Source organism: Physella acuta, unplaced genomic scaffold (genome assembly GCF_028476545.2).
Source record: "Physella acuta isolate Inbredline_101_S28 unplaced genomic scaffold, ASM2847654v3 ptg000309l, whole genome shotgun sequence".
Lineage (NCBI taxonomy): Eukaryota > Metazoa > Mollusca > Gastropoda > Physidae > Physella > Physella acuta.
In genome coordinates, this window is record NW_026731828.1 from 153,796 (window position 1) to 176,609 (window position 22,814).

The window sequence follows — 22,814 nt, forward strand, 5'->3', positions numbered from 1 at the left end:
TTTTCTTTAATAATGAATCTTTTGGCCTGTTGTAAAAATTAGTATAAAATGACTTTCCAACCTCTCTAAATTGCAGAAATTGGGCAAAAATCATAATGAAGAACATTAAATTATAAATGTTATGTTACATTTAAATTTAACCTACATTAGTACTTAATTAACATTACCGCCATCCTGTCATAGACCTGAAGATTAACAAGGAATAACCACATTGATACAACCGCCCCCCCCCCTTTCCCCCCAGCTGTGCCTGAGAAGTTGAATTGTACGAAATCGTAACATGATTTTTGTGAACATATGTCGGGCGGCTCACATTTTTATTTTCTGGTTGGGAATAGGAAAAAGAAACAAAATCCTTTCAATTAACGTAATTTTATTATTTTTTTAGTCAAGTAACAAGTCAATAGAGCGAATACAAATTTATACCCATTTAAAAAATGTATCTGCCTCTTTCTTTCGAAGGAGGATTATCCTAATACAAAAACTAAGTCTGTGCGTGTACTTCTGGACCATTCATTTCCCTAAACCAATCATTTGCTTCCAAAGTTTGGTCACGTGATTCCTGTGGAGATCGGTGTTGTATAGTAAAAGAAAAACAAACTTCAGTGCTAAAATACTTACAAAAGTAAAATTGGTAAATAATAGTGGTTTTGCAGATTAAACAAGTAATCGTATTAAGTTTAACATAAGTTGTTTCAACAGCATATTTAGAGGAATTTTCTTTGAACGTTGACTAGTACAATCGTACTAACAGCATTCCATGTGTTTGTGCGGGGGCCACGGTACGATAGGAATGCAACTGGGTCTTTCATTCATTCACCATTCCGTTTTGCATACAGGTTGTTTATAATGAGGCAAGAGGACTCATGGGTTTATTCATTGTCTAGATCCCACGATTACTGGATTAGACTTTTTAGAACTGTGGTAGAGCCTTAAGAAAAAGATCTTAGTCTTAGAAATCTAGTCTAGTTTTTATTTATTTATTTAAATAATAACTAGTCAAGTAGAATCTATATGAATCATGATGTGGTTAGACTAGAATTAGTAGACATCTAGATTCTAGATCTAGATCTACTAAACTACACAATACTACACATTTTAACACTTTTTACTTGTACCATTCATTTTCATAGACTAGGCCTTATTTCCATTATTTTCAATTATTTTCACATGATTGAATTGTTCTTACCAAATTTAAAAATATAGGCCTAGTTACTAAAGTTAGTAAGTTTATAAGTTAGCCTATCAACTATCAATCTAATGAGATTATTTTTAGCAGCAGTTAAAATATAGTTGAAAATATAGTATACTAGATAACCAGTTGAGGGAGAAATACACCAGGTGCTAGTTGATATTGTTGTCTTTTTATCAAAACCAAAATCATCACCTCATTTTAAAATTTAACTGGAAAGAAAAATGTAATTGAAAATGGATTTTTATTCAGAAGCGGCATTTTAACTGGATTTTACCTTGATCTACATGTAGTTAGTGTACTTTCGTTCTAAATATAGTTGCAGTCATACCCCTAAACCTGGCACCTAAGCTCAAACTTGGCAAAAGTCATATTTTGAGTCTCTATCATGAAACTCTTCAGGGGGGGGGGGGGGGGGTCTCAGAGACCCCCCCCCCCCCCTCCAATACTTCTACAGCCCCTGTAATGAAATAAAATCTAGGCCTATGTAGAAAATACATTTTTTTCTAAGGGGGTGGGGCCTGACACTGGTAAAAGTATATATATTTTCTATATGTTGTATTTTGTTTAAGGGGGGGGGGGGGCCTGAAAGAAACTGCATACAGACCACTTTTAAGATTAGACAAATAAATTAGGTTTTGATGTGTCTTTATTATCATAATCGATACTGTCATTGTTATTGTGTATTTTTTTCGGCAGTGCCTTTTTAATTCTATGCTTACTCTAGAATAAATGACGTTATTTTATAGTGTGTATTTTTCTGGCTTTAGAACTGTACATGTTTCTTTTTTAAAACTTCCTGTATGTTCCAAGTGATGTCAATTTCTTTCACCATGCATCTTTTAAATGTCCTTGTTTTCTCTAGAGCTGACAGACTAAATAGAGAAACTATCAATGTGATAGGGGCCTGAGTGATGTCTAGCCACACAAAAAGTTCCCTTTTTTTACCTGACAGTCCATGGTGTAATTGAAGTAGATTTCATCTGTCTTCCCCTAACATGAGTTATGTGGACTCAGGGATGTTCTGCTCACTTGAACCCTGATTCAAACTCGAGACTTGTGGGTTAGCAGTCTAGTGCTCTACCTCTGGGCCATGCCATCTCCTAAGCCTACATTAAGATTTTAAACTTCATTATTGCTTAAGATGACTTAAAACTACATATCATCATTTATCCTTTCTGGCCCCTTTAATTAGATACCAGTTTTAATTATCAAAATAAATTGGTAGCCTAGAAAATGCTTTTTAAAAATATAATTTGTTTGTTATTAAATGGCTATGTTGCTATGACGGATACTGTGGGTGAGTTTTTAGGAGATTTTGTTTTGAAGCAATAGATTGTACAGCACAAAGATGTTTGCTAAAAAAAATGTAGTTACTGAGGTAACCTGTGGGTAGTATGGTGCCTATGTTCCTTTTAAAGAGTGGGATACACTGGGCTACTCTAATCGCTCACTAAATCAAATCAGGAGCGCCCTCCAGCACCCTGACAAGAGGCGATTTGACACCCCTGCGGTAGTTCATCTGGTGGCTCCAAAGAGTGCCCCACGATGCCAGACAACTGGGCAGTTGCTGATGTGTGTTCTACCTCACTTTTACAGAGGGTGATTACACTCAAGTCTTTCATATTATAGCACAAACTGTGGCAATGGGCAGTAGTGTGGAGAAATCCGCGCACCAACACTTGGACCCAAGAAATATAGCACCTGCTTTGTTTTCATTTAAACAACTCAGCTTAGTGTCTTAAAATACAAAATTGGTATTGCATTTGAAATGCATTTTAACGCATTAAAATATTGTGTCAACCCTACTTCTGAAACCACACCCACTTTAAGTGTACCCACTAAGTGGCTATTTTCTTCTAAACTGCTCCTTAGTGATTTGATTCCCATTAGGGTGGTCTAAGAAAAAGTTATTCAACATTGCATCATCTCCAAACTGTGTCATACTGTTTAAAATTAATTTTTTTTTACCTCAACTTCTCCCCTCTCCATCATCACATTAAAACCAGACCCTCCCCCCTTAAAATGACATCACACCTCAGCCTACTTTTTTATCCCCCCCCCCCCCCTTCCCCCTTGCGAACATTAGTAGGTGTTTTTTGCCAGTATCTAGTATGTGACTGTGAATCAATTTTTATTACAGTATACAAAGAGTCTTTTTAAAAATCATGAAGTAATGGCTAAAATAGTGTCTTATATTAGTATTGATAGACAACCAAAAATGACTGTTCATGAAAAGTTATATATATATTAACCTGCCATGTCTCACTGAACTGAATACTGTTTCCACACTATTCCATTTATTTAAAGTTTTTTTTTTTACAACAACAGGTGAACAGTGCTGGTAAATGTCCCTTCCAGAATTTTGAGGATATCTTATATTATTACTAAAGTATGGAATCTCAAATGGTGTGTATCTTGTGTTTTAAAGGAAATATGAACATACTTAGTTTATTACAATGTTTTTGTTTTATAGTCAATCAGAAGACCGTACACTAATTTGGTCCTTTCCTACTATTACCTCCTAACATATTCAAGTGTTAATTATATGTTTATTAGGGCTAATATGCTTACACAATTAATCAACCACACACACAGTATAATGCTGTTAGTATTTTATTGCCATTTAATGTAATCCCCCTATATCTTATTGCTCCAACAATTGCCCAACATTTTAGGTTTAATATATTCTTTGTTTTGAAAAGTTCGATTGAATGTTTTTATATTTTCTGTAATAGTGTAATGTGCCTTTTTTGTTATGGTAGTTTTTTTTAATAGTATATATACCAATCTGTCCTTGTTTACTAAATTAAATTTGTCTTTATTTAATTAAGAAAGCTCTCTGTATAGAAGAAAAAAAATGTGGCTAAACTTTTTTACACTTTCTGACAAAAATTAACTGTTAATTTTTGTTTCAGATCTTTTGTAAATGCTGCAAGTGACCAAATGGTTGCAAAATGAAGGCATCCTCTCCACATACATCCCTGCCTTCACCCCAGCAGCAACAGCACATTTCCCCACAGCAACTGTCCAAACAGCACCAAGTCCTACAGCCTAGTCGTCAGCACCAGCACCAGTCACCCTGGCAGCAACAACAGGGCAAATGCCAGAATCAGACCATGAGTCACCAGTCCCAGACAATGAACCACCCCCCTCAGTCAGTGCGTTCACAAGGAAGAGATGCGGGGGAGAGGAACTATGAATTTTTATCCCATGTTGGTCAAGGTAAAAAAAACTAATTAATTATATTTCCACATATTTTTTGAGGAACACTTCAGTTAGCAATGGTGATCTGCTATTTTTTATTATTATTTAACATACTTTTTTTTAAGTTGTATTTTTTTATAGCTAAAATGTCTAGCAAAAAAGTGAACTGCACTTTTTTGTTTTTTGAGTTCTATTATTGTAAAAATACATTAAAAGTTATCAATAAAAGTAACCTTTTTAAGTAATGTGACAAATTCTCATACTTTATGAAAAGAAACTTTTAAACAAAATGGAAAATCCCAGTAGTTGCTACACTTAAGATTCAGTATCTTATTGATTTTTACACTTAATTTTTTTCTGTGCTCCTTTGCAGGAGCTTATGGTCAGGTATACAAAGCTCGAGATCCAAACAAAGAAGGATCTGTCGTTGCCATTAAACAAATTAGAATAAGGCGACAGGGCAGGCATTATGAAGCTGGGATGCCGATGGCTGCAGTGCGTGAAATATCCTTGCTGAGACAGTTGGAGAGTAAAGAACACCCCAATATTGTCAAGTAAGTTTTTAGCTCGGTGTGGAGTATTGTTATGGCTGAAACCAGTGTATCTAATCAGAGTAAATGGAAGCACCCTCTTTGATTCATCCGATAAAAGGCTTAAAATTCAGGAAGCAGCAGATTTTTTATGTGCCAGATTATTACAGATTTTGTTGGTGGCAAGAGGTTTGACCAGTTGTATTGGTCAGCATACGTTCATAACCCGAAGTAGGGCACCACAAGGATTTGACTAGATCTAGCCTATCTGATTTTTTATTGAATGTGTGTTCAATCAGTAAAGCTTTGTATAGAACCATTTTGGGAAATGAATCATGAAAATAACTATGTACTTAATTCAAATTGATTACAGTATAAAGACAAGTATTATCATGCACACAAAAAATGTGTACAATCCAAGATCATCATTTTATTTTTATACACTGATTTGTAAAGAAACTTACATGATTTATATCTTAGTGAACATTTTATGTTAAACATTGATTAAGTTATTTAACTTTCCTCAGATTACTAGATGTTCATCATCAAGCTGTCTCAGATAAAGATATTTGCCTCTCTCTAGTGTTTGAATTTATTGATCAGGATTTAAATTCCTACCTGGAGAGATGCCCTCCTCCCGGATTGGGACCAGACAGAATTAGAGTAAGTAATTTTTGCCAGGAAATTTCAAATCAAGGATGACACAATTAGTTAATGATACAGTCTAAATTTTGTCCCAATTTTAATTAATCATTGAATTTTAGTTTATTGAAGCTATGAGCTTCTTAAACGTGTTAAAGTCTTTGTGGCTATTTTTAAATTATTATTTTGAACTGTATCTTATAGTAGTAGTTTTTTAAACTTCTTTTCATTGTTTTTATGGTCCATATATGTACAGTTTATTTTACTTGTCAGGATCTAATGGTGCAGATGGTGAATGGCATTGACTTCCTTCACAGCAACCGCATAGTGCACAGAGATCTGAAGCCTCAGAATATACTCATCACAAGTGATGGGATTCTCAAACTGGCTGACTTTGGTCTGGCCAGGATCTACTCCTCTGATATGAAGCTGACTTCAGTGGTAGGTTAGGTTTACTGATTTCACATTCCCTTAGGTTTTATCAACCACCCTTTTATCTTAAGCTCAGTATTTGAAACTAACTTCAGTGGAAGGTTTACTGATTTTACATTCACTTAGGTTTTTATGAAACGGACATAAACCTTAAGCTCAGCATTTTTAATAAAATAATTGAATAGAACACAGCCATCACTTGCTAGCATCTCATCTTTTCATTATTGTGCTCATAGAAATTGTTAACACTTATCAAACAAGCTTTTTGATCTACAGCACATTAATTTTTGTACTGCATATTAGGACTTAACCTTTAACCCAGCGTAAGAGTTTTACTCCCAAATAAGTGCCTTAGTGTGTATTTATTCATTGACAATCTCAAAATGATTTCAGGTTGTTACACTGTGGTACAGAGCACCTGAAGTTTTGTTGACTGGTAAATATTCTACTGCTGTTGACATGTGGAGCTGTGGTTGCATATTTGCTGAGCTTTACCTGAGGCGGCCATTATTCAAAGGTACCTCAGAAGGTGATCAACTTAAAAAGATATTTGAGTAAGTTTTTTTTTACATAATATAACAAGTACCTAACACAATAATACTTCAAAGGACTATAAGTTTTGAAAGCATTTTATGATTCTTAAAAATATAATAATTACATTACGATTATAGCCAATGGTTTGCAACAGGAAGGAAGATATTTAAGATGTTTAGGCTTAAATGAGGCTTAAAGTCTGTTATCAACTGATTTAGTCTTTAATATCGGTCATAATAAATATGATAGGTAAACTTGTAACACCTATGCATAAATATACATTGTATTATAAATTTTCTGTTTTTAAAGTCTAATCATGTGATTACAAATTTAAATGTAGTGTGATTGGACGGCCTGATCTGGCAGAATGGCCAGAAGACGGTGTCCTTACTTGGACCTCATTCAGACCAACTCTACCTCCACCTTTAGACAGTATAATACCAGAGATAGATGGCTTAGCAAAAGATCTTCTAGAGGTAAGTGTTTGCATCATACACAGGGAACCAATGTATAGGGTGCTAATAGTTACGATATTTTGATTAAAATACTTATCACAAGGAGGTTGGATTGTTTAAAATTGTCTTTTTACTTTTTTTAAAAAATATTATAAAGCATTTTTACTTAAATAATTTAAACATTTTAAAACAATAGCAGTAACAATAAGTGACTTTCTATAAGTACAACTAAGATCAGTCACCTAGTTTAGTATAAGTAATTCTGCCAAAGAAACTTGCCCAAGTAAAATATTCACATTAATGCAGTCTTAACAATTTTTTTATTTTACAGAAACTGCTTATTTTCAACCCAGAGCGCAGGATCCATGCTAAATTTGCCTTACACCATAGCTATTTTAGAGATGATTTTGACAGGACTTCAAGTTCACTTTCAGAAAATGATTCAGATGATCGATCCGATACACCTGTCAGCAAGTAAAGGTACATTTTCTCTTAGTTTAAGATTAAAAATATAGCCTATTGCTAACATTAAAAACAGAAAGTTCCTATATTTAGTGGTGAAGTAGTAGTGGCACATTGCATATACAAGATTTGAGTTCAGATCCTAGTGTAATAGGTTTTCATTACATTCCCATTATATAAACTATATGTTGTAGTTGACATAATAACAAGAAAAGGCACGAATCTCAATGCAGGAAACTAGCACACTGGAAACTATCTACTGACAACCTTATTAAACACAAGATAAATATGACATAAATTTACCACTCATAACACCCTGACAAAACACTATGATTAAAATTTGATATGATCTTAAATACCTCTACAACTGACAACACTGATTGGCAAAATGTGACAAAGTGAAAACAATTTAACTATTTACTGAACTTGTCAAATAAAACAAGGCAATGAGTACATGACATTAACTTATTCCTACCCATTCACCACAGGTCCTGGACCAGCTTATTTCCTTTTAGCTTGACAAAAATTGAACAAGTCTTAGTTATTTGACTTTTATATTTTGTTACCCCCAGATAAAGCTACCATGAGATTAGATTTAAAACATATCAAAATCCAGCAAGAACTAGCCACAAGCCTATAACTAGCCTATGGAGATTATTGGTAAACTGGCCATTTATCTTTGGCAAGGTTTCAGTTTAAATGATTAACGGAAAATATTTGTTCCATTATAACATAAATTGTTTTTAAATATTTTACTGCTAGAAACTTCCAAAATATTTATACATTATAGCCCTATAGTTTGTACTGATAACATTTTTGTGACAAAACAAAAATATCCAAGGTTTAGTACACAGTAATGACAAGCTCCAATGAAGGCTTTGGTCATTGGTTAATTTTTTTTCTTTACACATCAGCAACAACTACCTGTTTATTCATTTTAGTTTTTCCAATAAGTGAAAATTCTAAAGCTTAGTATAGACCATTGGCCTTGCTAGCGTTTTTAGTGTCCATGACCGTACATTGTAAAAACTGATTATTCTTGTTTAGGATTTGTTAAAAAAATTTTTAGGGGAAATACATAACAGTCTTTGAAAGAAAAAAATGGCGAAGGGTCCTTGAGCAAAATTTTATGAAGCAGATATAAAAAGTTTGTTTTTTATGTTGATGCTTTGTCTGGCTAAAAAATTTAGCATAAAATCATAATGAATCTCTTGAACAAACTTGTGTTAAGTAGGTTTGTTTTCATCATCATTAGAATAACTATGTAGGTAATTTTTTTTTAAATATTTACCAAGGATATGTTCACTTAAATAAATTCTCCTAGCTTTTAGCTACTTTTAGAACTGATGTAACTAGATTATTTTGCATTGCAAAAAATGTTGTTGTAAAAAGTATATTATTATTATATCAATGTATTTTAAGTCCAATAGTATTTCAATGTTAAACAGTACTGAAACCAAGGATGTTGTAAAGATGAGGGAATGTGGTTCCCTATAAGCTCAGTGTATCATGTTTGTTTATGGAATACAATGGCTCAATAGAAAAACATGCAAACACTAACCAGTATTTGACATCAAATATCCATCGAGATGATGGTAAAAGATTTTAGAGACTCTGCTCTAATTCCTTAGCTTCAGACATAGATTTGAATTTCCTATTTGGTACACTTTTCTTAAATTGTAATGTAAACTAGTTATTGTGAGAAAGTTGTAGAGAAGTCGTTTTTGTGGTAAACTATCTTGCTTACATGTTTAAGTGCTAGTAGTATAAATGATATACAAGTTGATATTAAAATACCATTTTGTTGTTTATTTTACAATTAGAATAAAATAAATTAAAGGATTGATAGATGATTTAGAGGTGTATTAAACACATTATTATGGTTTTTATTATTATAACTAGAATAAGATCAAATACAGGACTAATGTTTTATTAGAGGTGTATTTGATATTAGTTTTTATAGCATAAAAGTAATAAAAAAAACATTCTGTCAATGAGAAACTTACTCTTCCCTTATATTATCCCCAAAGATCACTGATGTTTGTTAGGTACTTAATTGTGCTGGGACAGAGTTCTTAAGAAAAGTTTCTACTTAACTCCTAGTTGAAGAGTTACCCAGTGAAATATAACATGTATTTGCTGATGTTAGTGTATGCCTCCTGGTTTATCTGGCCCCTATAGTATTTTGTACATTACTTATTGAATGCTTCCTAGTGGCGACAATGTTTCTTCCATTGAATGTGTACTTGCTTTTATTAGTGTCCTGGCATCTGACTAAATGGTGGTGTCAGGGTGGAGATGATGCCTGCTTACTTTATTATATTACTTTACAACAATTTACAAACATGCACAAACTTTGAGGCGGTAAATCTAATACAAGGTAATGGTGTTGAATGATCGAAATAGTAATGCCTTGTGTGATAAGACAGAGTTCCCAATATGGTATTTTAAAATTTGAAAGTATTATTGTAAAAATTGTCCTGTCTGTTTATTCATCAACTTTAAAGCAATTATGTACAATTATAATCATCCTTTTGACTATTCTAAAGCTCTTTCAAATGTTATTGTAAATATTTTTCCTATCATATTTGTTAATTTCCATTGAAAGTACTTTTAAATTTCATTTTTTTTTAAACTTGGTAGACTAGAAATAAATAATGTAACATGTATTATTTCTGTTGGTTGGATGTTAAAAAACTTTTCAGCACTTGTGTAAGCATTTTTTATCAATTTTATTCAACAACCTCCTATTCAGCTCCTTGCTTGTTTTTGACCAGTTCCTACATTTTTCTACAATGTTGGAATAAGGCAGACATCTTTGTCTCACTGAGCATTTTTACAGATCTGAAATATTTTTTTCTATGGCTAATGAAAATATAACAATGTAATTTTTAAAATTGCATAAATGCAAGTTTTATAATAATTATAAACATATTTTTCAAAACTTGCATTAAATGCTACTCTTTCTGTAATATTTTATGGTAAACTTTTACACTACAGATGATCTTTTCCTGTATTGGACTTAATGTTAATAAGTTTTATCTTGCCATTTATTTTGTTGCTAGTCTGTTTAGAAGCGAAAAAGGAATAAATACACATTCAAATGGTATTTCTAGTAGAAATAAAAAAAAACCTCATACTCTTTCATGCTGGATTATGTACTTGTGGAAAGTTTAGGGATGCCAGCTTATAAAAGTCTCAATACACATTTTTTTTGTTATATACTAACTTTAACATTACAAAGTTAATAAATTGCTCTCTTTTGTGGGGCATGCAAGACTAGCTAATTACATTGCTTACTTATTTTTTGTAGATATTTCATTTAATGCAGATTTCTGGGGGGGAGGGTACATAAAATCTGTGGAAAGTACAGAGTTCTTACACCACCTGACAATTGATTTTTTTTTTGGTCAGGTTTTAGTTTCTGCATCTGGTATCTTTTGAATGTGGTTTATAGACTGTATTGTAACACTGGTGACTGCTCATGGTTTGAGCCTGTCATAACTTGTGCTGTTCTAGTACTGTTGTTTGTCATATACTTATGTAACTTTTTTTTTCATAGGTCTGCTAGTCATTGCAGCCTGTGAATTGAGTGACATACTTTTTACTTCAATTAGTTAAAAATTTGTTGTCAGTATATTAAGGGAACAATTACTATAAAACAGTGAATCGGGCATTTTTTTTAGTATTCTGTGGAGCTTTTAGAAACTTTTGAATGTGTCAACAGGGTCCAAATGTTACCACTTGAATCAAATTTTTATTTTCTACCGTCCAATGGACACATTCCATTCCTAGCCCTATATGTATATGTAGGTTTATATTCCACATCATGTTTCACATGGGACCATTTTGTTATTTGTTAAATGGAGACATAAAAACCAAAATGTAACCACTTAGTAGTATAACAAACTTGCAGTAAATGTACGAGTGGTTCAAATTTATTTTCTTTGCTTCTGGCATGAATATTATTTGATGTTATATTGAATTCATTTTGTAACAAATAAATGTACCACACAAAAGCTAATGTCTTAATGTAAGTTTTACTTATTGTATGTAAACTACTAAAAAGTACCCAAAAATCTAATTTTAGTGCATTGATTGTTCATAATAGTTATTTAAAAATATTTGAACTACTTTTTAAAAAATTAAACAACTTCCAGGGCTGACTTTTGATACTGTGAATGAAGAAGTCAAATTTGTCTGTATATAAAGTAGGGTGTTATAAGCGCAATTGGGGTCGGCGTGGTCGAGTCGGTAAAGCTCATGATTGCTAAACCGAAAAGTCTCGAGTTCGAGCCCTCGGGCAGATGAGGCTCGTTAGCTGGGGACAGCCACTCTTCTAGGAGAGACAACTCCAAAATTAAACAACTGCTGCCTTGTAGTTTGTTCTTGTTTGGACAAAGGCTATGAAAGCAAATCCAAAAAGAAAAGCAGGCTGAAATCGGAGTCAGTGGCCTCAATGGCGCATAACCAGTTGACAAGTAACGCTTAATTGTGTTGGAGGCGTGGTCGAGTCGGCAAAAAGCTCATGGTTGATAAATTTGAACAAAGTCTCGAGTTCAAACCCACTGGCAGATAAATCTCGATCCCCTTCAACACTAATAATTAAGAACGAAGAAGAAGAAGATAAGCACAATTGCCTACTTTCCTTAACTAAGACCAGCTACATGTGGCTCAGCCATACCATCTCTCTTAATTACAGTAATAATAAAGATTGGCTTGGAGCTTCACTTTACACCTTTCTAATGGACTGGTTCATAGACTGTTAAAATAAAACTAAATGGTAAAAAATTCCATGTAAACAAGGGAAAAAAATTAGTGCTAGCAAAAGGATAACACAACTTTGTAAATGGGCATTGAGTCACTGAGCTCTTACTTGAAGAGACAGAACTGTTATCAGCTAGAGTATTTGGCCTCCTAAATAAGATTTTTCCTGATCTACACGGTAGCTTATAACGTTCAACTTTATGGGGCTGAGACTTGGAGGATGACAAAGCACCAATGATTAAGTCCAGACAGCTGCCTCAAGACAAATACTCAGGATTCACTGGCCCTACACCATTAGCAATGCACTCTAATGGGACAACTTTCCACTGATGAAGAAATTAGGGCACACTGCGCAGACCCCAAGGCAGGGTTTGAGCTGGAACCCACAGGAAAAGGTCGACAAAGTAACAACTGACGATCGGACATTGAAGTTGAAACTACAAAGAATGGCTATACCTGGACTCAGGCTGAGAAAATTAAAATGTGACAGGACAAAAGACTTTGAGATCTTTGGTTGGCTGCCCACACCCCAGCAGGTGATGATGAAGACTCACACACTACACCTACCAAATTGCTCCACTTTAATATGGACCGTGACAAAATGGCTATTACATTAGACAGAAGCCTCCATTATTTATATCTGTTACAAATAGACCCCATCAAAAAGACTACATTAAACCAGTTCAGATTAGGGTTAGGGAGATGTAGCAGAAGTGCACAATATTTGAAAATACTGAACATAAAATATTCTGTCATCAAAGAGTTGCAGTTGCTTGAAGTGAAGACAACTGACACATTGTTCTGTAATGAACAACATTAGACAGGAAAGCTGCATCATAAAAGACAAGGTGTGTCTTCAAATACTTTTTAAAAAAACAGAAACCTGAGTGATCTGTAAACATTGCATGCTTTTATTGTATATAAGTTGTTAAAAATGAACTGAAGGAAGAATTGAAGAGTGCCCTTTAAAAATAGCTGTTCTAGATCCAGCTAATAAAAAAAAATCACAGAAACTACAAATAAAACTGACCAAGATTAGTAGCAGTCTCTTCAGTGAAATAAGGGTCATCCATAAAATCACTATTGACAAAATTTACCTTCTTCCACCTCTATTGTCAAAATGACTTCAATAACCCCCCCCCCCCCCTCCTGAGTTTTTTGTTTTTAAAACATGGATTTCTTTCTAAATATTTCTCAGCTTGGTCACCATTGGATATCTATTAATCATGAAAAAAAAATGGGCTGAAAAGCCTATCCTATATTTAAGACACCAATAGCAAAGAAGAAAAAATTTATTTTAATTCTACTATGAGTCAAATATATAGATCTAGTAATGAATTGTTATAAACTTGTTGGTCACAATTACTTCATTAATTTAAGAGGAACAAAAAGATCAGGTTCCACCGAGATTTGAACTCGGATCGCTGGATTCAGAGTCCAGAGTGCTAACCATTACACCATGGAACCACTTGCGATCTAGCTGGAAAAATAAAAAGACATTTACGAATCAAATTATAAGCTTTTTCTTTACTACGTCAAAAGATTTGTGACATGGGATGTCAACAAATCTAGCTGAACTGTAATATTAAAACTAAAGCTTAAGCGTTAGATTCTAAATGATTCTTGTTATTAAGGCATTTCGTATTATGTTAGTTGTTTGTAGTTCTAAATCTTATCTACATCTAGAAATCTAAATAAATATCAAGTCTAGTATAGAAAATCTAGGTCATGTTAGAGTTATCGTTCGTTAAAAAAAACGAAGTGTCTACTCGGAATAAGATTTTTCGGCAAAAGATAGTTCTGCGCATGCGCAGTGACCTATGGCTAGGGTTAGGGCTAGAATGAGGGTTAGGGGTAGGATTAGGGATAGGGTTAGGGATAGGATTAGGGATAGGATTAGGGTTAGGGATAGGATTAGGGCTAGGGTTAGGGTTAGGATTAGGGATGGGATTAGGGATAGGGTTAAGGATAGGATTAGGGTTGGTATTAGGGTTCTGCGGTTGTAAACACACGCATGCGCAGTACCATCGAAAACATCGCCGCTAAGTCGTAGTTTCTCTCCATTGCGCATGCGTATCGCATGCGTATCTTACTCCGACTAGAATCGGCCTAAAAAAAATCTTATATAATAAAGGAAAAATGTCGTTGTTATATAAGAATTATATAATATTAAAATTATGGTTTTCAGACCAGGCAATGTTCACTGAAGACTAATTGTATTGTAACTAGATCTAGATTCCATACTATAATAGTGAACTAAAGGAATATTTTATTATTTATTTGGTCTTTGTAAGATTGATTAGTAGTAGTAGTAGGCTAAGTCGTAAGTTTAAAGTTTTATTTTATTAGCTTCAATCATCATAAAGCTTGCCCTTTGCTTAGCAGACTTCAGCTTACATTGGCTTACAAGTAAGCAATAGACTAGTTTAGTAGTTATAGCCTAAGTTTAGTGACTATTCTAGAATAGTAATAAGTATTAAATAAGCCAAGTTGCAGTTACAACCCTGTCTCTTACAATAAATAAATAATTAAATAGATCTAGATCTAGCCTACTAGAATCTTTTACTAGACTAGATCTTGATCTAACTACTAACAGTAACAAGTAACTAACAACTATAACTAACTAGATCTACATTTAACAACTAGAGTCTAGATCTAGATCTAGAAATCTAGATCACTACACTAAACTACACTTGGCCTAGGGCCAGTGGCGTCGCTAGGCCGAGTGTCACCCGGTGCGGCACCTCGGATCATGGTGTCAACCCCCTCCCCTTAATCTACAAAAGAAAGTAAAGGCTATTAGGATAAGGCCCTATACTATACCTATATAAAAAAATATATATATACAGAGGCGTAGCGACCCTTCCCGGGGACAAACTTTCGATTTGCACCCCCCCCTTCGAACTTTTCATTTGCCCCCCCCCCCCCCCACGAACTATTCATTTGCACCCCCCCCCCCCTCAAAGCTTTGATTTGCACCCCCCCCCCCCTCAAACTGTCAATTTGTTTTTCCAGCCCTTATTTGCGCCCCCCTAAGGGCGGCACCTGGGGACAAATGTCCCCCCGCCCCCCTCATATATATATATATATATATATATATATATATATATATATATATATATATATATATATATATGTATATATATATATATATATGTATATATATATATATATATATATATATATATATATATACGTGTGTTTATGTGTACTATAATATATAACTAGTTACAGTCAGTGTAACCCTCAGGGGCGTAGCGAGGGGGGGCGGGGGGTGCGGACCGCACCGGGTGACACCATTTAGGGGGTGACACCAAGGCAAAAAATAGCAAAATATATAGAGAAAAAAACTTGAGGGGGGGTGCAAATCGAAAACTTGAGGGGGGATGCAAATCGAAAGTTTGAGGGGGGGGGGGGGTGCAATTCAAAAGTTTGAGGGGGGGTGCAAATAGAAAACTTGAATCGACTTGAAGGGTCGCTACGCCTCTGGGGGGTGACACCACTGGTAACCCTCCCTACCATTTTATCAAATGGCGTCAATCTGTGCACTCATTATTTAAATCCATCTATAATTCAAGTAGAAAAAAACATCCTTTTCATAGTAACGTATAAGATATGGTCTCACCCTACCCAGTCATCTATTGAAAATATAAAAGTATTCAACTATACTATTCAACTTAACTTTTTTCCTCTGAAAATTTTGCAGTTGATGTCACCCCCCCCCCCCCCTTCTCAATTTGTACCATCTATTTGTACTTAAAGTAATTTTTTGAACTGGTAATTTTATGTCCAATATTTTAAAAAATAATTAGGAGTATCATTCATTAAATTTTACAATGTGGGGCTCAGTGTTGCACTTGATTACTAACAAAAGGTTGCAAGGTTGATTGAGGCTTCAATATTTAGGGCCCTGGCCAGTCCCTGAATTCAAGTTTGGATATGTAAAGGCAACTGGGTATAGAGTTGATTGTAGTAAGAAATGTCCCAGGAAAAAAGCACAGGAAAAAAAAGAAAAAAGTCACAGGAAAAAAGTCACAAATGTGTATTTGCATGGAATTTGTTAATGCTTTTATGTATTAAATATTCAGAAAGTGTAAATCAGCTTATGATTAATTAAATGTAATGTAGTGTGCGTAGGTTGTATACTTATAGTAATAACATTAAAATATTTATTATGAATAATGTAGGTTTTAATTCTATTATACTTAATAGAATAGGATAGAATGTATCAACCTTCTCGGTTTTCATCATGTGTTCTATATACTAACTTTTTAAATTAAGGAGAAATTGCATAAATACATAGTTAATTTTACTTGCTGCCACGCAATTTATTGCAAAAATAGTTTTACCACTTGCTGTACTGCCCACATTTATCATGATCATTACATAACACAGCATAGGATCAAAACAGAAAGCTGACAAGGTAAAAAAAATGTATCTTGTCGGCTTTCTAAAAATGTTGCCATTGACGTAAAACGTCAACAACACCCAATATGGATGGACAAAGCCGACTGAGGAGAAGCCGATCAAAGAATAGCCAATGGGAAAAAACATGCAAAACACAATGATGTGCCTAAATTTTGTTTGTAATTAATTTTTCTACTGTGTATTTAACTAAATATGTAACAAAAGTTTAAGTTGCTATATGTAAATTATGTTATAGCAACCATAAGGTTTTTATTTTATGGTTTCTAAATATCCTACCAAAAAAACACAGCCCACAGCAAATTAAATAAACACCCAAAATTTTACAATTCTCAACAATTAATTGAAAATATTTCTTAAAAGATTTTAGTGACTTTTTTCCGATAAAATTTTTCCTTAGTGACTTTTGTTTGTGTTTTTTTCCTGTGACTTTTTCCGTTCACCATAGAATCGACCTCAAATGCCAATGTCACAGAAACAGGTAACCTCTAGTTCATCTGTGAAAGTGTAATTTACAAATTATGCAATATTGTTTCATGCGTTTTTATTTTAACTTTGTATATTCAATAAATCATGTCAGCTTGTGTAATTTTTGTGCCAGAAATTTTAATTCTCTCTGCCATAGAGGTCATTCATGCTAATGCACTGTGCACATTAAATTATAGATAAGATACCAGACAGTAGGTCAAACCTGATTTATCAGGTTAAGATAACAACAGTTGTCTAAATCTTCAATTATTTTTTTTTGCACAAGTGGTATTTGTTAACTGTGTAATAGTATTAGTTACATTAGGCTTATTTGAAACTAAATATTGGAAAAAATCATAAAAATCAATATTTAAAATACTCTTGAATCTATCTTAATATCTTGTTCTATTATCAATTTATTAAAAATGATTTTTCATTCTATCTTAGGTAAAACTTGTGTTCCACTAATGTTTCACTTGCAAAAATGTTATTTTAAAAGATTGTGTATTGATTGTCTTTGTTTTTAGGGTTATGTCAAAGGTGGTAACAAAGCTATTGTTTGTAAACAATTTCATCTGTTGGCAAAGTTTTGCTTCATTGTATCATATGGGAGAAATGACTTCTAAAACAGTTATGATTTCTCAAGATTATGCTTTGCCAGGTAACTTGTCTCATTTGCAAATTTTTTAAAAATTTGTCATTTTGTCTTCATTTGAAATCCAGCATCGACCATTTTTCTTTTACTTTTTGTTTATATTATTATGTTAATGCCATTTTTGTTGTTTGTTATAATTCTTGAAAACAGTGAGAAAACAATGAATCCTTATAATCTTACATACATACAACCATAACAGCAATCAGTGGCCTAGAGATTGATTCAGCACTTTCTTTTTTAACTTGAACAATTATTTCCTAAACCAAAAATCTACATCTTAAATTAAAGATCTTCTAACTTAAATCTCCACCCATAAGTAAAAATTTAAAATTGCTTGATCTTATGCTAAATTTATTTTCTAATCAGGGAGAGCAGAGAAAATTAAAGTAAATGTGAAACACACAGTCCTAGGAAATCCTACAGTTCTACCCTTTCCTGATCATACTGAAACAGCCATCTTTGGTAATTCTTTATTCATAGAAAGAATATTACATTTTTAAATTATACTTGAGAAGTGCCATCCATAAAGGACATCACACTTTTTTTAATCCCACCCCGCCTCCCCATCATCACATAAAGCCAAACACCCCCCTTCCCCCTCACTGACTTTCTCACCTCACAATTGCAATTTATGTTTAAAATATGTAAGGGGTCATCCATAAATGACGTCACACTCAGAGGGGGGATAGGATGTTTGTAATTTTGTGACCATGTGTGATGAGGGGGAGGGGGGTTCAGATGGTGTGATGTCACACTTTTGCATTATAAAAAGCCAAGGTTATTTCGGTTTTGGAAAACTGTTTTAATACATTGTAATAGTAATTGATTAAAATACTCTATGTTGACAGAGTTGAGACAAGATTTTGGAAAAATATCAATGTTGTAAGAAAAATTCAACTAAAATTTTCAGGGGTGTTGTAGGCTGAGGCGTGACATCATTTTAAGGGGGGGGGGGAGAGTCTGGCTTTTTGTGACGATGTGGGGGAGGTAAAAATTGTCAGCGTGACGTCATTTATGGATGCCCCTTAAATAATTTAACAAGTTCAGTCAACATTGTCAAAATAGCGACAAAATCTCAGTTTCTTTTTAAAATGTGTTTACACACGTTCATCACTTTCCCCACTCCTCCCAGTTCATCACATGTCTAATTCCCTCCCCTCCCTCTCCCCCTTCGAGGCATGTGAAGTCATTATGGATGACCCCTCAACACCCATATTAGTGTATTTAACTTCATTAAAGTCATGTGTCTTTCAGTAAAATATATATATAAATAATTTTTGAATATCAGGTTTGGGATGTTTTTGGGGAGCAGAGCGTTTATTCTGGAAGCAAAAGGGAGTCTATTCTACTCAGGTTTGTGTTTTCAAAATTAAATTACAATGATTTCTGTTTAATTTGTAACATTTGTGAATCTTCTATTATATTTTTAGCATTTATTTGCAGTAAAACAAACCTTTCAGAAATATTGTATAGGCCTATAACAAAAGGAGTAGACTGAGATTTTTGTATTTTATGGTCGCACCTTGGTTTTTCAGCTGAACAATTGATAATTTTCAGGTGGGTTATTCTGGGGGTTTTACTGTCAACCCAACATATGAGGAAGTCTGCACCGGAAAGACAGGTCACACAGAAGTTGTGAGAGTTGTCTTTGAGCCTAACAAGATAACCTTTGCTGATTTGCTGAAGGTAACAAGCTGTTTATTTTTAGCCAATTTGGCACATCATTATCATTTTATTCCCATTGTGAAATTATTAAAATTAATTATTGGGGATGTGGTGGATCTGTGCTGCTTATTTGATGGCTAAAGAATAATATGAGCTAAGTAGTAATTAGTAATTTATAAAAATTCATCAGTAACTAGAATTCCCTTATATGAACTTGATTAATTAAACTTTATCAAGTAAAAGAATTTGGCCAAATTCTATGATTAAAAATCTATTCATTAATGTTATTAAAATGTTAACTTTTGGCAAAAGCTTTGAGTACTTGCAACTAATGTGGTCTAATTTTTTGGTACCTCTTTAGTAGTCTTGTTTTCATCTCTTTGCTAAATGTTCAAAATCTTTTAGGCATTTTGGGAGAACCACAACCCTACCCAGGGCTATCGTCAAGGCAACGATGTTGGCACGCAGTACCGCTCAGCCATCTACACCCTGACTGAAGCACAAAAAACTCAGGCCGAAAAATCAAGAGATGAATATCAAGCAGAGCTGACCAAAGCTGGCTTTGGACAGATCACAACGGAAATACTTCCTGCCAAAGAATTTTTTTATGCCGAGGATTACCATCAGCAGTATTTAGACAAAAACAAGAATGGTTACTGTGGTCTTGGGGGAACAGGTGTCTCTTGCCCTAGAGGCTTGAAGAGAGATGAACACTAATGTATTAAATGTTATTTATTAAAAACAAGAATGGTTACTGTGGTCTTGGGGGAACAGGTGTCTCTTGCCCTAGAGGCTTGAAGAGAGATGAACACTAATGTATTAAATGTTATATAAGTCCAGTGATTTTTGATCATTTTTTATCTAATGTTACTAATCAGAGTTGACTGGATATTTATGCAATTTTTTTAAATTTGAGAGTAAACAGTAAAATATTTTGTTATTGTTATTAACTCTTAATAGCTTCTATTATGAAGTAGCCTACAGTTTTTTCTATTGTCTTTCATTTGGATTCTTCAAGAGTAGGAGCAGCATGCTGAAGTTTAGTTTAGCAATGGATCCTTAATTATTTTTAAAAAATTGTAATGTATTTTTTAGCATTGGTCCATTATCAAAAATTATATCAGATTAAAAAAACTAAAATGTTGATGAACAGGTCTCTATAATAAACACCTGATTATTTTCAAATAAAGTAGAAGATAATTTTTTAAAATTACTATTATGAACTTTCCATTTTAATGTATCTGAATGTCTCAGTGACACAGCAAGCTGCATACATATTTATTAAACAAATATGGCCCACCATGTCTTATGCCCCTCTTGGATAAATTTTTAGGCACTTGTTTTGTAACTGTGATTATTAAAATAACAGATTTGTTGGAATGTTGAAAGAAAAGAGAACATGGTTGATTCTACATAAAAGCCAAGTATTTACTAGTTATTGAGTATCATTATTACTGATTTATGAAATAACTGGTACACTTTGACTTTAATAAATCTAAAATATATATTATTGTATATAGACTCAGAACTATCGAGTTAACACCTCTAGGTCTAAGTAAGTATCTTAGTTTATGTTTGTTTTCTCTGGATATAATTTCTGTGTTGCTGTTGGATGTAAGAAGGCAAATGTACATAGCAACATTATTATGCCACTAATTTTCTGTATTGTAGTATGTCATTGACACTGAGATAAGTCCAAATTACAACTTTTGATTGATTTATGGTGGGATATTTTAACCAGGTTATGGCAAGGATAACCATAAACCAATTGTGCTGTGCTTGCCCTACACAAGTAGTTTTATCTTTTTTTTAAAATTGATTTTTATATCAATGAAAATGTATATTGTTTATAAATAAAATCTTACATTTATTTAATGTCTGATTTTTAAATCATACACTTGAGTTTCTGGTTTTTAGAAAGCAAGTATTCAGCCAAGTGATGCTGGGTTTCTATGATCATTAGTTTGATTAAAAAGTTACTAATTCTTAGCTGAGTACAGTTGACTTTTGTTTTGCTTAAGTACTTATAGAAAATTAGTTATTGAAAAATGCATAATAAGAAAAAAAATTCTTTTCTTTTATATTTTAAAGTTTCTTTATTCATAGTATTCATTTTGAAAAATAAACATTTCATAAAAACGTTTTATTTATTAAATGTCAACAAAATAAACCAAATCAAACTATTTAGAAAATAACTTCAATTTTGAAATTGACCACAATGGATACTGGTAAATGGTTTTAAAATATAATGATAGTAATTGACAGTAAATCAAGAGCTATGAATTTCATAATAAAAGTAAAATTTCCTTTAGTTTTACTGGATAAAATAGTATTTTAATAAATATAAAAAAAATCAACCCATGATAACTTATTTTTTTTTAAAGCCAATTTGATAGTTCTTAAGTTTTTTAAGAAAATAAAAATGTGACCTCCTAATGTAGGAAGTAGGGGCATGGCTCTTAATAAATTTGTATGTTTTTAAATTGATGACTATATACGCCCTTTTTTTAAATTTCATATAAACCACAATTTTATATGAACAGTATTATACCAACAGATGATGTTAATATTGTTAATGACAATCAAGTTCAAAGAGGCCAAATCAATTTAAAGCCATTCATTATGAACTTTTGAACATCTCTGTACTGGTATTCTTGCCAACAAAAACTTTCCTCATGTTACCAGTTCCCTTCCTTTTCATGAAATTCCATTTAAAAAATATTCCTTTCTACAATACTTTTTAAAATCATAGACATAATATCCCTGTTACCGTTATTAACATTTCATTGTTTTCTAGAAAACTGAAATAAAATATACTTCTACTTCAAAGGCAAGAAGAAGACCACACTTAAATGAACAGCCTCTGACAGAAAACCTGTTTCAGATAATGGGGATGATTTATATTAAAGAGTGGGGGAAAATGCATATGCCTCTCTATTGTTCGAGGATTTAGTTTTAAGTGATCCATTGTTAACTGGTTTTCTAGCCACTACGTACCTTTAAATTGGATCACCATAAACTCATCCAATTCCTTTTTTTTTCTTTTTGAGAGAAGAAATAGAGAAATGTAAAACAACCAAATAAAGTAGGAGTTTGAATTGTAAGAATCACAGAGAAAATGATGCACAATTGCTTAAAAAGTCTATATATCAAAATGGTCACAAAGTTGTCCATTCTCAATGATTGGAATGTTCTAAACTGCTACAAGCTTTTCTCAAGCTCTATGCAACTCTCCAAGCAATGCAAATAGACAAGTTGATAGCCCAATGACACACCACAAGCTGTAACTAATTTCTGAATGTTTTAAGGAAACAATCCATATAAACAGAAAGTCCTGGATTATTTTAATAAAATCTGAATAAATCTTGTAACTTAATTCT

At 33.2% G+C, this 22,814-nt stretch overlaps 2 protein-coding genes and 1 non-coding gene across 12 annotated transcripts; 2 read left to right on the plus strand and 1 right to left on the minus strand.

Annotated features, from left to right (window-relative positions):
• Positions 1-552: 552 nt before the first annotated feature.
• LOC131940151 (cyclin-dependent kinase 4) lies at positions 553-11,478 on the plus strand. 3 transcript variants are annotated; one of them, XM_059298749.1, is made up of 10 exons: positions 553-634; positions 3,524-3,601; positions 4,111-4,417; positions 4,773-4,953; positions 5,457-5,592; positions 5,845-6,012; positions 6,397-6,557; positions 6,878-7,013; positions 7,324-7,472; positions 8,027-11,478. In XM_059298749.1, the coding sequence occupies exons 3-9, from the start codon at positions 4,150-4,152 to the stop codon at positions 7,468-7,470; spliced, it is 1,197 nt and encodes a 398-aa protein (XP_059154732.1). In that variant the 5' UTR covers positions 553-634; positions 3,524-3,601; positions 4,111-4,149; the 3' UTR covers positions 7,471-7,472; positions 8,027-11,478. The 3 variants fall into 3 exon arrangements, with proteins under 3 accessions (XP_059154732.1, XP_059154733.1, XP_059154734.1); XM_059298750.1 differs by having other exon boundaries at positions 570-625; XM_059298751.1 differs by lacking the exon at positions 553-634 and adding an exon at positions 664-782.
• A 2,138-nt stretch (positions 11,479-13,616) lies between these two features.
• On the minus strand, positions 13,617-13,688 carry Trnaq-cug (transfer RNA glutamine (anticodon CUG)). The gene has a single exon. It is a non-coding gene; the product is annotated as a tRNA-Gln (tRNA).
• Positions 13,689-13,753: 65 nt separating this feature from the next.
• On the plus strand, positions 13,754-21,410 carry LOC131940157 (peptide methionine sulfoxide reductase MsrA 1). Of its 8 annotated transcripts, none has more exons than XM_059298774.1 (7): positions 13,754-13,800; positions 14,571-14,630; positions 17,642-17,775; positions 18,136-18,231; positions 19,058-19,122; positions 19,327-19,455; positions 19,840-21,410. In XM_059298774.1, exons 1-7 carry the CDS (start codon positions 13,778-13,780, stop codon positions 20,149-20,151), a joined length of 819 nt encoding a protein of 272 aa, XP_059154757.1. In that variant the 5' UTR covers positions 13,754-13,777; the 3' UTR covers positions 20,152-21,410. The 8 variants fall into 8 exon arrangements, with proteins under 8 accessions (XP_059154757.1, XP_059154760.1, XP_059154758.1 ...); XM_059298773.1 differs by lacking the exon at positions 13,754-13,800 and adding an exon at positions 13,823-13,869; XM_059298777.1 differs by lacking the exon at positions 14,571-14,630 and having other exon boundaries at positions 13,759-13,800; positions 19,840-21,409.
• The last annotated feature ends 1,404 nt before the right edge of the window (positions 21,411-22,814 follow it).

Bases quoted from the DNA above. Each gene is read 5' to 3' on its own strand.
- LOC131940151 (XM_059298749.1), top strand. From the start codon at position 4,150: ATGAAGGCATCCTCTCCACATACATCCCTGCCTTCACCCCAGCAGCAA. The intron at 4,954-5,456 runs GTAAGTTTTTAG...AACTTTCCTCAG, and splicing joins GAACACCCCAATATTGTCAA to ATTACTAGATGTTCATCATC. The intron at 6,558-6,877 runs GTAAGTTTTTTT...ATTTAAATGTAG, and splicing joins CAACTTAAAAAGATATTTGA to TGTGATTGGACGGCCTGATC.
- LOC131940157 (XM_059298773.1), top strand. From the start codon at position 13,838: ATGATTCTTGTTATTAAGGCATTTCGTATTAT. The intron at 14,631-17,641 runs GTAAGCAATAGA...CTTTGTTTTTAG, and splicing joins CAGCTTACATTGGCTTACAA to GGTTATGTCAAAGGTGGTAA. The intron at 19,456-19,839 runs GTAACAAGCTGT...AAAATCTTTTAG, and splicing joins CCTTTGCTGATTTGCTGAAG to GCATTTTGGGAGAACCACAA.